Below are 14,536 nucleotides of genomic sequence, written 5' to 3'. Positions count from 1 at the left end.
GTCTGCAGTCCACCATCCAAGTCAGAGCAAGGGACTCAAGACAGAATTGGAGACAGGAACTGAATGTTTTGTTTTATTTTGTTTTGTTTTGTTTTTTTCCCTGGAGCTGGGGACCGAACCCAGGGCCTTGCTCTTGCTAGGCAAGCGCTCTACCACTGAGCTAAATCCCCAACCCCCTGGAGACAGGAACTGAAGCAGAACCCAGAGAGTAAATGCCTACTGGCTTGCTTCTCCTGGCTTGTTCAGTCTGCTTTCTTATAGCACCCAAGACCACCAGCCCAGGGCTGTTATAGTCCACAAGGAGCTGGGCCTCTCACATCCTTAAAAAAGCAAGGGGAATGTACAACAGGCTTGCCTAGAGGTCAGTCTGGTGGTGCATTTTGTCAACTGAGGTTCCTTCTTCCAAAATGATTCTAGCTCGTGCTATAAAACTAGCCAGAACACATGAGTCTTTTCATCAAAATAAAAATTGTTGAGAAAAACAAAAACATTAGCTAAAACAGGGGGACAGATTTTAAAAATATTTTTATTTACCCTATTAAAAATTGTACTCTTTTAAGCATTTTTATTTAAGGTTTCGATTTGTGTGTAATTAGAATTCTGCTTAGGCAACATTTCTTGAGATGAAACCTGGAAAGGTCTGTAGAGTGTGGCATAGACAGGAGGCAGCAGGCTTTGTGACTGTGTACTGAACATCACAGATGTCTATACAGTCACTCAGGGTTGGCTGCATTATAAAAATGTATCAGTAGCAGGAGCCACTGTCAGTTGATGAGCGAGTTAAGTTACATTTCCTGTGTGTATGATACTAGGATTCTCTGTCGCAGTGTGTGTCAGCTGGACTAGTTGTGATTATGCAGATACATGAGGTGCACTAAGATTCCCTAGGGAAAGCTTGTTTCTTCTCAGACACAGTGCAGTAACAAGGTGTTGCTGTGGGCCAGTCGACCAAGAGCATGCAATAGTCTTGTATCCAGAACCTTCCAAGGAGCTCATTTCCATGCACTTCATTCAGTGATTACTTTTTTCCATGGTCATCCCTAAAACCGAGGAGCTACTGTCCATGCTGCTCTCTGCTCCTTGATTTTTTTTAAAAAAGATTTTATTTATTTTATGTGAGTACACTGTTGCTGTTTTCATGCACACCAGAAGAGAACATCAGATCCCATCACAGATGGTTGTGAGCCACCATGTATGTCGTTGCTGGGAATTGAACTCAGGACCTCCAGGAAGAGCTGTCAGTGCTCTTAACCACTGAGCTATCTTTCCAGCCCCTTGATTTTTACTTAGACAAGCATGCTTGTAAGTAAATTCATTTCACTCCCTATTTTACTGACTTTGATTACATTTTTCCTTAATGTCTGGCTGCTTCTGGCTAGTTTCATCAGTGTCTCCTCCTCAGGTATTTCTGGATCTCTGTCCTGAGTGTCTGGATTATCTTTCCAGCAGGTCCTGTAACCTGGGGTCTTTTGCTTACTAGCTTTTACAGCAAGTTGCTGTTTACATTGGTTCCCTGAGTCCTTTTAGCTTAAGTGTGGACCCAGTCCCTAGGTTACTGCAGTTCATATAAACCACAGTAAAGCCACTGGGATTTAACAGATGGACATTATAACGAAGAGAACTTATAATTTGGGTATGAAATTTGACTGTTTGAAAAGTAAACTGGGCTGAATTCAGCTTCAGGGCTTTTCTCCTTGACCTCAGGCTCAGGCTTGGCTTGCTGCAGTCCCTGGGGTTATCCTTTCTTTGCATAAGAGTACCCTTAAATGAACACTGCCATTTTCTACTACAGAATACACACTAAATGCTGTGCATTTACTCTTGGTTGCAGTAAAAAAAAAATAAAAATGTGCAGTCTTTTAGGAGGCAATACAGAGTATATCTAGAAAAACTGTGAAACACATATTCTTTGAACAGCAACTCCATCGCTACAAATTTGCTTTTATGGATATATTTTCAAATGTATGCCAAACTACACATTATACAAGACTTCTCACGCTGTCTTTATGGATGTATTTGTTTGTGCTACTTTATTGGGTTCTTACGTATATTACCCTTCCAACCCTTCCTCCACCCTAATCCCTTCCAACACCATACTAGGTAGGGGAGAAAGATTACAGGGGTTGGGGGTGTAGACCTCTTTAGTCTGCTTACTGCTGTCCAAGGTCCTTGCAGAAGCTCCAGTCATAGTCTCTTACTGCAGCGGTGGGAACCAGCAGCCTCCTCCTCAGAGTAGCCAGGGCCCCTCTTGGGGTTCTGGCACTTATACCCTCTGAAAAGTTCCCAGAATTCCAAAGGTAAACTGTCTGCAGCTGGGCAAAAATCACACCCCTCCTAGTACATGAGACAAATCATAGATACCTGGGATTAAAACAAAAACATATTCATAGTGAATTTTAAAGAAATCAACTTTTCATGTTTACAATAGTGGAACACTAAAATTAAAATTTAACACATCTGTCGTTAGTTTCTTCCTGTGTATATAGTTGTATATCTGTAACCTCTGTGCTCTAATGGGGAAAGGAAAGGAGACAAGAGAACCCCTAGAAGCTTTTGGACCCATCTTCCTGACATAGGCAACCGCAAAAACAAAAGACCACATTACCCAACATGGGTGCTGTGCTCTCATATATAGTGAATGCACACAGATACACACAAAAAGACATTTTAAAAGGACAGGCAGATCATGTAAGGTCTGCTTCAGGGTCAATTCCTGCCCACACATACTGTCCCTGAGAGGATTATGCTGCACCATTCGTGCTTGTGCTCTTGGCTCTTTGTGTCTCATATGCTGTCAGTCTCTGTTTTTCTGTCCTGTTGGTCCAGGATATGCAGATTTGGTCTTTTTTCCCCCAGGCTAATACAGCTTCTCAGTCAAGGTTTTCTTTCACCCCTGTCTCAGCTCCACTGCCATATTTTTTTTCATTATACCACCTCTGTAGTCTCTCAGTGCACAATTGGAACAGCCAAAGCATAGTAGGTCCCTGACTGCTAAGACTTTGAGTGGGCCTGGATTTGGATGGGTCTTTGCTGCCCCCTTCTGGTTTTTAGAAGCTCTAATTGAAAGTTGCTGCTAATTACACTTTTCTGTGCACATTTCTGGGTGAAACTGTATATATGGATTGTTTTGTAGTTGATCCAATCTTGGCCTGCTTGTAGATGCTCCAGGCTGTTTTATTCAGCCATTACATTTCTTTCACTTAATTTTAGTGGAAAAAATATTTGTAGGGAAGAGAGTGAGCAAAACAAGTTTTTATAAGATTTATTTATTATTTACAAGTACACTGTAGCTGTCTTCAGACACACCAGAAGAGGGCATCAGATCCCATTACAGATGGTTGCGAGCCACATGTGGTTGCTGGGATTTGAACTTAGGATCTCTGGAAGAGCAGTCAGTGCTCTTAACAGCTAAGCCATCTCTCCAGCCCGTAAAACAATCTTTATAAAAAGTTTTGAAGTATTTTGTTGTTGGTGGGTTTATTTTCCTGTCTCCCCTCCCCCTTCCCTTAGTTTTTATGCCCTATTTCTCTTTAGGAGCTTGCCTGCTGAAAAAATGGAATTACTTCAGTGAGATATTTACTTATCAATTAGAATATTGACTACATGTGGCGTGTAGTCTTGCAATCTCTTGCCAGATTCCATTAAGACTCAGCATTGGCTTTAGGAAGTTTACTTTGTGGGCAGATACATAACTGCAAGGCAGAGTAGTTAATACATTAGAGCACAAGAAAGGCCACTAGCTCAGGAATCACTGGGCTAGTTGGATTGGCCTTAACATCAGGGCATCTGCAGTGGATGTGAAGACAGCAGTTTAATTGCTGACAATGTTAATTGTCAGAAATCAGAGGTTTCCAATAATGATGCCTGATCCCATGTCTCCTTAGGTAGGTTTCTCCATATGAATGTTTCTTCAGTGTTAGGACTTTTTTTTTTTTCTTTTAAGTTTTGAGACAGGCTCTTGGTATGCAACCTTGGCTGGCCTAGAACTCACTCTGTAGACCAGACTCAACTTGATTTCACGGAGATCTACTTATCTTTGCTTCCCAAGTGCTGGCATGAGAAAGAAGTGTGGCATTATGCCTGGTTAGACAAGTGGTTCAAAAGCATTTTAAAATCATGTGTTTAATGTCTTAAAACAGGAAATGACCTTTGAATTTTTTGCCATCCAGCATAGACACCTGTGACGAGTAGAAATAACTGTCTTCAAGGAGCTCACAGTTCCATGGAGGAAATAAATATTTCATAAAATTGCATTTTTATTATAGAAGTATTTAAACAGATAAGAACTTCTGTAGCCATAGTCTTTTTTTATAGAACAGGTCTTCAGATAACCATTATTGTGATATCCTTTAGCATAAAGTAAAGCAAATTGACCTGAACAACAAACAAATTTTACATTTACCATTCATAGAAGTAAGAGCACTTCTCCAAGCTTGTAGTTGTTATGTATGTACTTGGAAATATATTTATAATGCTTTCCAATTCACATGATTGGAATGTAGTTTTTCTAAAAGCAGCTTGTGAGATCTTCATGTCTTTGGGTCTGTATGTCAGTCTGCCCTAATATTACAGTTTTCTTCTTAGTTAGAAAAAAAGGCTAACATTCTTGCTCTTCCTCTCTTCCCTTTTTGTCCCTTCCCTCCCTATTCCCCTCCCAGCTCTCTCTCCCTATGTGCTCATGGCCTCTACTTTTTTCTCTCTCTCTGTCTCTACTACTCTTCAACTCTTCTGCTCCATGCCCTAAACAAACTCTATTCTATATATAAAAAAAAAGAGCTAAGAATCTAAAAAATTTTAATTCCACATATAGATTGATAGTGAATTTTCCAAATGTTTAAAGAAGGTATAACAGTGGTCCTACAGTTCTTCCTTCATTTCTAGAGCACAGGAAAGTGGGGGAGAGACTGACTCTGATATTTTCTAAGGCTAACAAAATATTTGTAATAAAACCTGATGTAGGCATTAAAAATGGAAAATTATATTTGTGGACAAGGACGAAGAAGAAATGTCCTAAGGAATAGAAACAGTCCGGGTTGGGGATTTAGCTCATGGGTAGAGCACTTCCCTAGCATGCAAGGCCCTGGGTTTGATCCTTAGCTCCGAAAAAAAAGAATAGAAACAGTCCAAACCCATCAGTATTTTAAAGGGACAATAAGAAGACCAAAATGGATATACTAGCAATATAAATTTAGTTTAATAGACAAAATCCAACTAATGCAACTTAATATTAACCAAAAAATATAGGCAATGAATATTTTGGTGAAATTAAACCACCATTTTAATGCACTTTCAGCAAATTAGAAATAGAAGACACTACTTTATTTCCCTGAAATACCCTGAAAATACCCTGAAAACGCTAGGCCCAAATGACCACAGTTGTCTAGTGGAGATTTGATAGGAAAAAACAAGGTCGTTCCATGGCTGTTCCCTCTGACTGGGTGTGCTTACCAGCTGGTACAGAAAGGCAGTTAGGTGGCATGAATATGTTTGGAAGGAAAAAAAGTTTTATTTTTAGCTGAATATACAGGATTTAAACAGCATTGTTTATTTTAAAAAGCCTCAAGGGTTGCTATTAACTAATTAATAACTGAATTAGAAAAGTCAGCTAAGAACTGAAATGCAAGATAATTACAGAGTGTTTTGAAGCATGAGTGAGATCACTTCTGAGCAGATAGGCAGCTTCCTCTTGCTCAGCTCAGGTGCTGGAAGACTTGCCATTGTCAAACCAACCTTGCCTCTTCATTCATCTCCAGAGTCAGTGAAATCCTAATTAAAATTCCATTTGCCCCTTTTCTTTAGAATTATTAAATTTTTTATTGAAATTCAAAAGACAACTGTGGACACAATTTCTCAACCCAGAAGTACAATCCATGAGGGTGATAAAGAACGTTGTTCTTTTTGAGACTGTCTTGTACATAGCCCAGGCTGGACCACAGTTTTTAATCTGCCTGCCCCTAGCTTCTCAAATTTGAGGTCAGAGGCATGGGTTACTACATTATGTGTATATCTAAACATTAGTGTATGCCTAAATGAAAAAGGAAGTTCATAGCTCTTAGAAAAAATTCCTTAATCATCTCCATAAAGGAAAAGATAGATAGGCATGTGTGTGTATTGTTGGGGAGGAGGTTTGGATGGCTGCTCTTACTTCTTCCTGTTAGAAGAGTGGGCCCTGGGCCAAGAGTGCAGTAATAGCCACCAGATACATTTGGAGTCCACTGCAGTAGTCCCCATTCATAGGCAGTGACCTGATGAAGGAACCGCGTCTTCTTGACATCTTAGAGTTGTCAGGAAGACAGTCACAATCTTCACTTGATAAGACAACCACTTTTAAAGGGCAGCCTTAAAGCTCTTGCCACAGCAACAACTCTTCCTTATGCTGGATATGCAGCTTTAAATTGTTAGTTCACTGTATGTTCTGATTACATACATTTCAAGTGCAGTACCACAAGGATACCTTCTGGGCCGTGCAGATGGAGAAAATTCCCATTACAGAAAGGGTTTTTTGTTTTTTGTTTTTTGTTTGTTTGTTTAAGCTCTCCAACAGGGCTTTTTGCCATTGTGGAAAAAGACAGCAAACAGAGCTTTTTAGCTGAACTACTGTTGAATAACTACTCAGACATAATTTCAGCCCCACCATGTCTGCTGTCTCATGAAAAGCATGCCCCCTTCCTGTGTTTTTATCAGTATCAGACTTGGGGGTTAAGAAAGCATTTAGAAGCTGGGTGTAGTGTTGCACACCTTTAATCCCAGCAGTCTAGAGGCAGAGGCAAATTCGACTCTGAGTTCAAGGCCAGTCTGGTCTAAGAGTGAGTTGGGGGTGGGGGGCAAAGACAAGAGGAAGCTCCATAGTGGGAGTGTAGAACTGAGGCGAGGGAACATTGCATAGGGATCTACTGTCTTTTTCCAGCTTCCCTTAGGGTTAGAATTGTAGGAGAATTGCTAGAACTTTGCTTCAGCAGTTGCTAGGCACCTTTAAGAGTGAACCTTGAAATTAGTCACAATAGAGCAGTGGCGCTCAGTCTGATACTGGTTGACAAATGTACATGATTACCATATGGGTCTTTCATAAACAGAATGTATATGATCCAAAAAGATTCTGAAACATTTTGTGTTGCTTTTCTTACCCGAGGCCACTGACCCAGAGAAGGAGGGAAGGGTTAAGCCCTCTGAAGGTAGAGTCTGGGCTCCATTGCTTTACCTTCTGTCCTCTTAACCCCTCCCCCTTCCTGTTTATTCTTACCCTCCTCCTACCCCCACCTTCTTTCTACGACCCAAGGTTTTTAGACCGGGTTTTAATACAGTAGCCTAGGAGGACCTCAAGCTCCCAGAAGTCCTTTTTCTCAGCCTTCCCAGGCTTTGAGCCTACCATGCTCTGCTCAGCCTGGGTTTTCTGCTCATCGATCCTTTAACATTTAATAAACTTTAAAAGAAACTTCTAATTTCTATCCACTCAAAAAGCCTATCCTTCCATAATTCCTAATGGTATTGAACAACTCCTTTCCTTGTATTTATTGATCTAGTATAGGGTTTGTATTCTCTATTGGATCTCGAACTCAGTAGTGAGCCAAGGCTTTATTTACTATTTAAACTTCAACTTATCTCAGAAAAGTCAGAGAATTTGTCACAATCGTCCTGGGGGTTGGACAAATTAGATACAAGCCTGCTTGCCCTGTTTTGAGACCCAAGTGTGTGCGTCAGTAAAAATTCCTACTTCTTCGGTCATATAAATGCATACATACTATATTGTGAGGTTTACTGCTTTACCGCTGAGTTTTTGAGTTGCTGGCGGGAGCAGAAGCTGCCGCAGCGTTAGGCACTCCCTGCGTTGGAAGACGCTGCCCCACCTCCCCACTTCCCCACCTTTGCTGCCTGCGCTAGCCAAGCGAGTGAGCTGGGCGGGGCTGCGCAGGGGCGCTGCGCACCGGCTCTGTTGCCGGAACTGGCCCGAGCGGCCTGGACGTGCGCGGCCCCGCCCCCGCGGGTGGAAACAAAGGGGGCTCAGCGCGGGGGAAAGAGGCGGAGCTCTCCGGCGATCCTGCGCTTGGCTGGCTAGGTTTGTTCAGGCAAGGGGAGGGGCGGGTGTCCGGAACTCAGATGAGGAAGTCTCTCGGGTTTTATCGGAAGCCTAGCGCTCTGGGTTTCGCCTGCGCGCGCAGCGCAATCTACTGCGCCGGCGCGGCCCGCGCTAGTCTTCGAGCGCTGAGAAGGGGTGCAGTGGGGTGGACTGGGGCGGGGCCCCCTCGTGCGGCTGGCGGGCGGGCCTCCGGAGGCCGGGGCGGTTGGGACGGCAGGCGCAAAAGATGGGGCCTCCGAGAAGCTAGCCGGCTCCTTTAGCGCCGGGCGTGGAGCCGTGGTTTTCTGGATAGGCCCGTGTGATGGTGCCAAGAGGAAGGAAGCGCCTTGACAGCGCCTCAGTCGGAACCCGAGTTCCGAGGGCAAGGACGATCGGGGACGGCGGCCCTGGCGAGCTGGCCGCCGGCAGGGCGAGCAGTCACAATAGGAGGCGGCGGCCCGGCCCGGAGCGGTGGGAGCAGCCCCGCAGGGCGGAGCCTCCCCTCGCAGGTACTGGCGGCGACGGCCGTTGGCTCCCGCGCGAGGGCGGTACTGGCCGCGGGAGGTTGGGAGCCGGCGGGCAGCGCACGGCGGACGTTTCCCGGCAGCCTGGCGCTCTTTGTTCCCGCGGCAGCGGGGAGCCGGCCCGCCCCTGCCTGGACGAGACGCAGGTGAAATGATGATGTCACTTGGGAGAACTCAGAACCCGGTTGGAGGGGTCCCCTCTCGCGGCCTCCTACCTCCGCGGGTTTCTGGACAGGCTCCGTTTTGTTCTCAGTGGATGGAAGTTCTTCCTTTCAGGGCTGAAGAATGAGAGAGGTTGGTTTTTAAAACGGGAGTTTTTCGGGTTACCGAAAGCCAAAGAGAACTAAGTTGGTTTTTTTTCTTTCTGTATTACCCAATGTAGACAACGCATTTGTTTTCCAGGCCATTCAGTAAAAGTTAACGTGCTAATTCTTTTACTATAGAGTTGAATACTTAAGTATAGTCGTTGCTAGCATCGTATGAGTTGAGATTTCTTTATACGAGGTGGACATTGAAATGTATTCAGCGCTCATACACAATACTTGGAATTCCTAAGTCTGCCACATACTGCCAGTTTTGCAATACTATTGTAGTAACATTTACTCATCGAAGTTTAAGTAGCATACATCTTTGTAACCAGAACTTAAAGAATTCCAATCACATTTGAATCAGAGTCGAAAAAGCAAACGTTTGTTGATTATGGGGAACACACCAGTCTAATGGAGAAACTCAACTTGTGAGAAAAATGACACAAGATCAAACGTGTTGGATCTGGTGCGGAAATATGGAACACTCAAAGATGACAATTTTGAGTGGGAATTGTATCACTGAATTGTGCTCTTGAGATAGTTCCTTTTAGTTTATAAACATACTAGTATAATGTATTTTGCTTAGAAAACCTGCTCATCCTAAACCGCTCATTATAAGGTTCTACTTTAAAGTCAGTTCTGTAATTTTCTGTAGGAGTGAGTACTACTTATTCTACCAGAACTGGAGGACTTGGAGGATAGTGTTAGGTTCTGCTCCCAAGAGGTCTTGGCCTCACATTCTCTGTAAGTTATGAAAGAATTGTATTTAAGTACTCTGATTGCTCGCTAGTGGTGTCTTACTTTATCCCAAAAGGCAGTTTGTATTTCTTGATTTTTTTCTTTTTAACAGTAAGTGTGTGTGGAAAGCTTGCCCTGTTGGTTGGGTGCCTCTGCCTCGTGGGCTCTGGAGGTTGACAAGTAAATCCCCAGCTTCGCCTCCACTGCCCTCACCTGCTGAGCATTTTGTCAGGCCCCGTCCTAAACTAAGTTGGTAAATAGATCTGGGTGTGTGAGGACTTTTCTTTACTAGAGCAATCTGATCTTTGACAAAGATGGAAACAAACCGGCGTTTAGGAAGTCTGTCAGCGACCTAACGGAGAATACAGATCTCTTGTCCCTCTGCCCCAGCCTTGGATAAGTCTCTTAGTTAACATTACCAGGCTCTGTGATTATATTTTTACTTAGGTTAATGTGGGTGAGAAGTCTTCAAAATAAAAATCTCCAAAATGGTTAGATACTTGAGCAGTGTGGAAAGAAAGACTGTTGAAGGTGCTTGTTGTCTGGACTTCTGTTTCGTATCTTGTGCTGCCGTTGGTTTGGAGCACTGTTTTGTAATCTCTCTTAATGGGAAGGTAGTTCTTGATTAGTCTTGATTGTTACATGGTGTCTCTGGGGCTGCTTACAAATTTTCTGCTTGTTTTTGAGTTAGGTGCATATAGGAATATGGCTTTGCTCCAGTCATAGATTGTTTTCAGGTTCTTTCCAGGGAACACAAGCATTGCAGTGTTCACTTGCACATAGAGTTCTGGTTCTATTCCATCTATTAGTAGACATTAAATACATATTATGACATTGACTAAAGGAACTAAATGAATTCTTTGTAGTAAATGTAAACAAATGAAGTACAGGGCTGATGTACACAGCCTCGCTTCTTCCCGGTTTGTCTGTCCATACTACCTAGTTGTGTGTGTCTCACCTCTCTCTTCCCTGCCTTTGTGTTGTGGAACTCTGGACTGGGGAAAGGAGAGGGGCAAGTAGTAGTCTTTAGTTGTTTTTACCAACCTTGGTTTCGAATGCTTCCCAAAAAACATAACTACCCGGTTTGTCTTAACTCAAAAATGGAAATAAATTTTACTTAACACACGAGTCCCAGTGTTAAACAATAGTGATCACCTCTTCTGAACTACCCCAATTTTTACCTCAATTAGTGCCTAGTGGCTTTTCAAAACTGGCATACACATAAACAAGTTCTGAGAGGTTAGCGGCTAACCTTAGGTGTTTGTTCTTAGCTACCGTCTTGAGATAGGGTCTTGCACACTGCTGCATACACTAGGCTAACTGACTGGTCAGTGTCATGTGTCTGTCTGTTGCTCGTTCACCACAGGAGCGTGGGATTACAGTTGCATACTGACTGTTCTTTCTGACTTTTGTGGGCTCTGGGGCTTGTAACTCAAGTTCTCAGGTTTGTGAGCCAAGCAAATTGTTCTGCGCCATCTCTCCAGCACCCTAAGTTTTTATTAGCCTGTTTAATTGTAATCAGATTCATAATGAACTTGTGACTTAATCTGGAAAAGCTGACAGTTGTATCATTGGATTAGTTTGGGAAATGGTTCTCTCAATGAGTAGAGTATACCCTGTGGCATACACTGCTCGGTAATAGTAACAGCGCTAAACACAGATTATGGTTTCTGAACTAAAAGTTATCTCAGATTTATGATGTAGCATGTTTAACCATATTTGTTCTAAACTTTTGTGTTGAGACGAGCTCTTACAGACCAGATTGGCCTCATTTCCTGTGTAGCTGAGGTTAACTGTGAACTTCTGGCTCTCCAGAATTCTAGAATTACAATTTTGTGCTACTGTTCTACAACTGTGACAGAACATTTACAGAATTACAGGATTTTGACCTCTTTTGCTTCAGAGCACATACTTTAGATTCAGTATTTTTGTGATTTTGCTTTTTGTTCCACAATTTATTATATTTGTTTATTTCCAGGAAAGTTGGTGGAACTGAGGGGACCATTGTGATAACCAAATTAAGTCAGACAAATGTGGCATGCTTTCTCTGAAGAAAGACAATTAAGGAACAGAAAGAGTGGGGGCATGAAAGACAGGAAGGCAGGCATAATTTATAAATGTATAGAAATGTCACAAACCTAATTTAACTACATCAACAATTTATAATAGATTTGTTGAAAGGATTTCAGAAAAAAAAAAGTCCACCAAAAAATAAAAAGTAATTGAGGAAAGAAAGTACTGATAAAAATTATAAATTTAAAATTTTAATTTACTTTATGTGCGTTCCTCACCTGTACCAGGTGTATTTGTGGATCCTAGGGATTGAAGTCGGTTTCAAGTAACATAATTTGTAAAATGTACATTATTTGGTACTGTCCTGGAAGTTGTGGTGCACATCCTTAATCCTAATACCAAGGAATCTGAAGCAGGATGCTTGTGAGTTTAAGGCCATTCTATGTCTTAAAATCAGACAAAAAAGCTAGTACAGAAGACTGTTAAATCTCTCTGCTTCATTCATTTTTATGGAAAAAAAAACCTAACTGAATATAGTTGAAAGCTAACATTAGAAACAATTTTAGAAGGAACAGTATTTCCTTAAATCCTATTGGCACAATAGTGCAATTGTGCTAATCTCTAAGACAAGGATTAAATTGTTATTGATGTATTAGCCGCCCAGAGAAGGGCCAAATGAATCAAAGTATAATGTACTAATGCACTGATGCTTAAAAGGTCTGTGTAAACATTAGTCTTCCTTTCCAGCCACACTGGGTGAATTTCATATAGTTACATGTAAACAGACTTTAAAAAGCAAGTTCTGAGATTACAGATTTTTACTCTCCTTTCCAGTGTGATTCTGTGTCATGTAGAAGCCTAAGCTTAACCAAATATCCCTAATGCTCAACATTTGTAGGTTAGAGACTAACAATTGTATCAGTTTAGAAGTGTGGTAAAACCTTAGTTCTAATCAAGGAAGAAACAGTGAAATTATGTCTAACAGTTTTTATAAGGTAACAAGTTTATTTTTAAGTAAGTGGAAGTATGCTTAAATTGATTTACAGACTAATGGTGGTCAAACTAAATGGTAAAGAACAGTGTTACTTTTGAAGCTGTTTAAAACTACAAAATGGATTAGGGAATTAGTAGAGTCTAAGAGTTAAGGTCCTGTTTGGTTTTTCTGAGGTGCATTACTTTTTAGTCAGTTCAGTTAACCTGTACAGTGTGTAAAGATCTGAGAGCCTGTCTTGGTTTGCTTCCTGTTGGTTTGATAAACAGTAACCAAAAACAACCTTGGGAAAAAGTTTATTTCACTTATATATAGCTTATAATCCATCATGAAGGGAAGCTAGGGCAGGAACAGAAGTAGAGGTCATGGGAAAATGCTGTTTATACTGTTTTGCTCAATGTGCTTTCTAACACAATCCAGGTCCACTTGTCCAGGGATGGTACTGCTTGTTCATAATGGGCCTGGCCCTCCATGTCAGACATTAATCAAGAAAATGCTTTATAGGCCTTTTAAAGATATATATATGCTTGTCTTATTTATTTGAGATAGGGTCTCACTGTGTAGCTCTGACTAGCCCAGAACTCACAATGTAGAGCATGCTAGTCTTGAACACTAGGAGATCTCCCTACTGGGATTAAAAGCCCTGCCTATAAGCCAGTTTGAGGATACATTTTCTCTCTTGAAGTTCCTTCTCTAGATGAGACTGTAGCTTGTGTCAGGTTGACAAAACTAATCAACACAGGGCCCAGTTCATCTCCTGGCATGAAGTTAGCCATGAACAGGTTGAGATTTTGTTTCAATTAAAAAAATGGCATGGGAGGGGGTTCTGAGAAATGAAACACAAGGTTTGTGCATGCTAGGTAAGTGCCCTACCGTTGAATAATATCCTAGCCCTACAAAATGTCTTAGTTTATGCTTCTGTAAAGGAAGTTTGAGTTCTGAACATTTCATTTTAGTAAATTCAGATGTATAGTATGTTAAGTTAGCTTTCTCTTGTATTTATCTGATTACTTGGAATTTAACAAAAACCTGTTCTTAAAATTTACTTGTAGTGCAGGGCTTTAATCCCAGCTTTTGGGAGGCAGAGACAAACAGATCTCTTGTTCAAGGCCAGTTTGAGTTACATAGTGAGACACTTCTCAAGAAAACCAACCAACGAGAAGCCTTGTATGAGAAGTCCTGGTCTAAGTGAGTGGGTCTTCTGCTCAGTATCTGTCTTAACCTGGCTGGAGCTCAAACTCTTTACTTGGTTGTTCTCTTTTGAAATTAGTGGTTGATAGATTATGGTAACTGCCCCAGTGCCTAGGGCTGCTATCCCCAGTTCCCTGCTCTATGCTCCCTTAGTTTGAAAGGCTCATAGAGATCTTTTCAAGAATGGCTCCGTCCTGTTTTTTAGGAACTTCCTCAGATTAAGTCGAGCCCTCTTAGGATGATCTCTCTTTCCTGATTAACTTAAAATCAACTGTTGGAATCTTGATTACCCTGAGATGCACTCCTACTTTGTCACACCCCCACCTCAAATCAATGGAATCTGCTGGAAGTATAGTGGGGGAGGATTATACATAAGTGATGAGAATTTATGGTGACATCTTAAATAGGAAGTCCGCTTATCATATACTCCATACAAGTAAAACTATGAATTTACCGTAAGGATCAGTTCTGGTTCTGATCAAGCCCAGCACTGGTTTATTATGGATACTATAGGACTTGAATATAATTTCTTCCACCATATTATTTGCCTTTAGAGATAAATGGAGTTTCTGACAGAAGAAAACTATTGTGGATAGAAAAGATACTTGAAAGCTCTTAGTATGACAAGAGCCAAGGGTGCCAGGGTTTTTTGTTGTTTGTTTGTTTGTTTGTTGTTTGTTTTTACTCATAATGATGGAACTCTTAATTTTTGAAAGGA

General features: G+C 41.6%; 1 protein-coding gene across 30 annotated transcripts in view; it reads left to right on the top strand.

The window, feature by feature from the left end:
- Rnf38 (ring finger protein 38) overlaps nucleotides 1-14,536 on the top strand; it is a 108,728-nt gene that overhangs the window by 57,874 nt on the left and 36,318 nt on the right. For 8 of the 30 annotated variants that reach the window (XR_015687499.1, XM_087660282.1, XM_087660272.1 and 5 more), the window contains exon 1: nucleotides 8,188-8,562. Coding sequence is in view for 10 of the 27 variants with exons in the window: in XM_087660263.1 (XP_087516389.1) it covers nucleotides 8,376-8,723 (348 nt within the window). In the remaining 17 variants the exon portion in view is untranslated. 30 annotated transcript variants of the gene reach the window in all.

The sequence above is a fragment of the Rattus norvegicus genome, chromosome 5 (assembly GCF_021556685.1).
Source record: "Rattus norvegicus strain SHRSP/BbbUtx chromosome 5, alternate assembly SHRSP_T2T, whole genome shotgun sequence".
Lineage (NCBI taxonomy): Eukaryota > Metazoa > Chordata > Mammalia > Rodentia > Muridae > Rattus > Rattus norvegicus.
The sequence above is the reverse complement of the archived record's forward strand: the minus strand, read 5'-3'. Positions and strand labels throughout refer to the sequence as shown.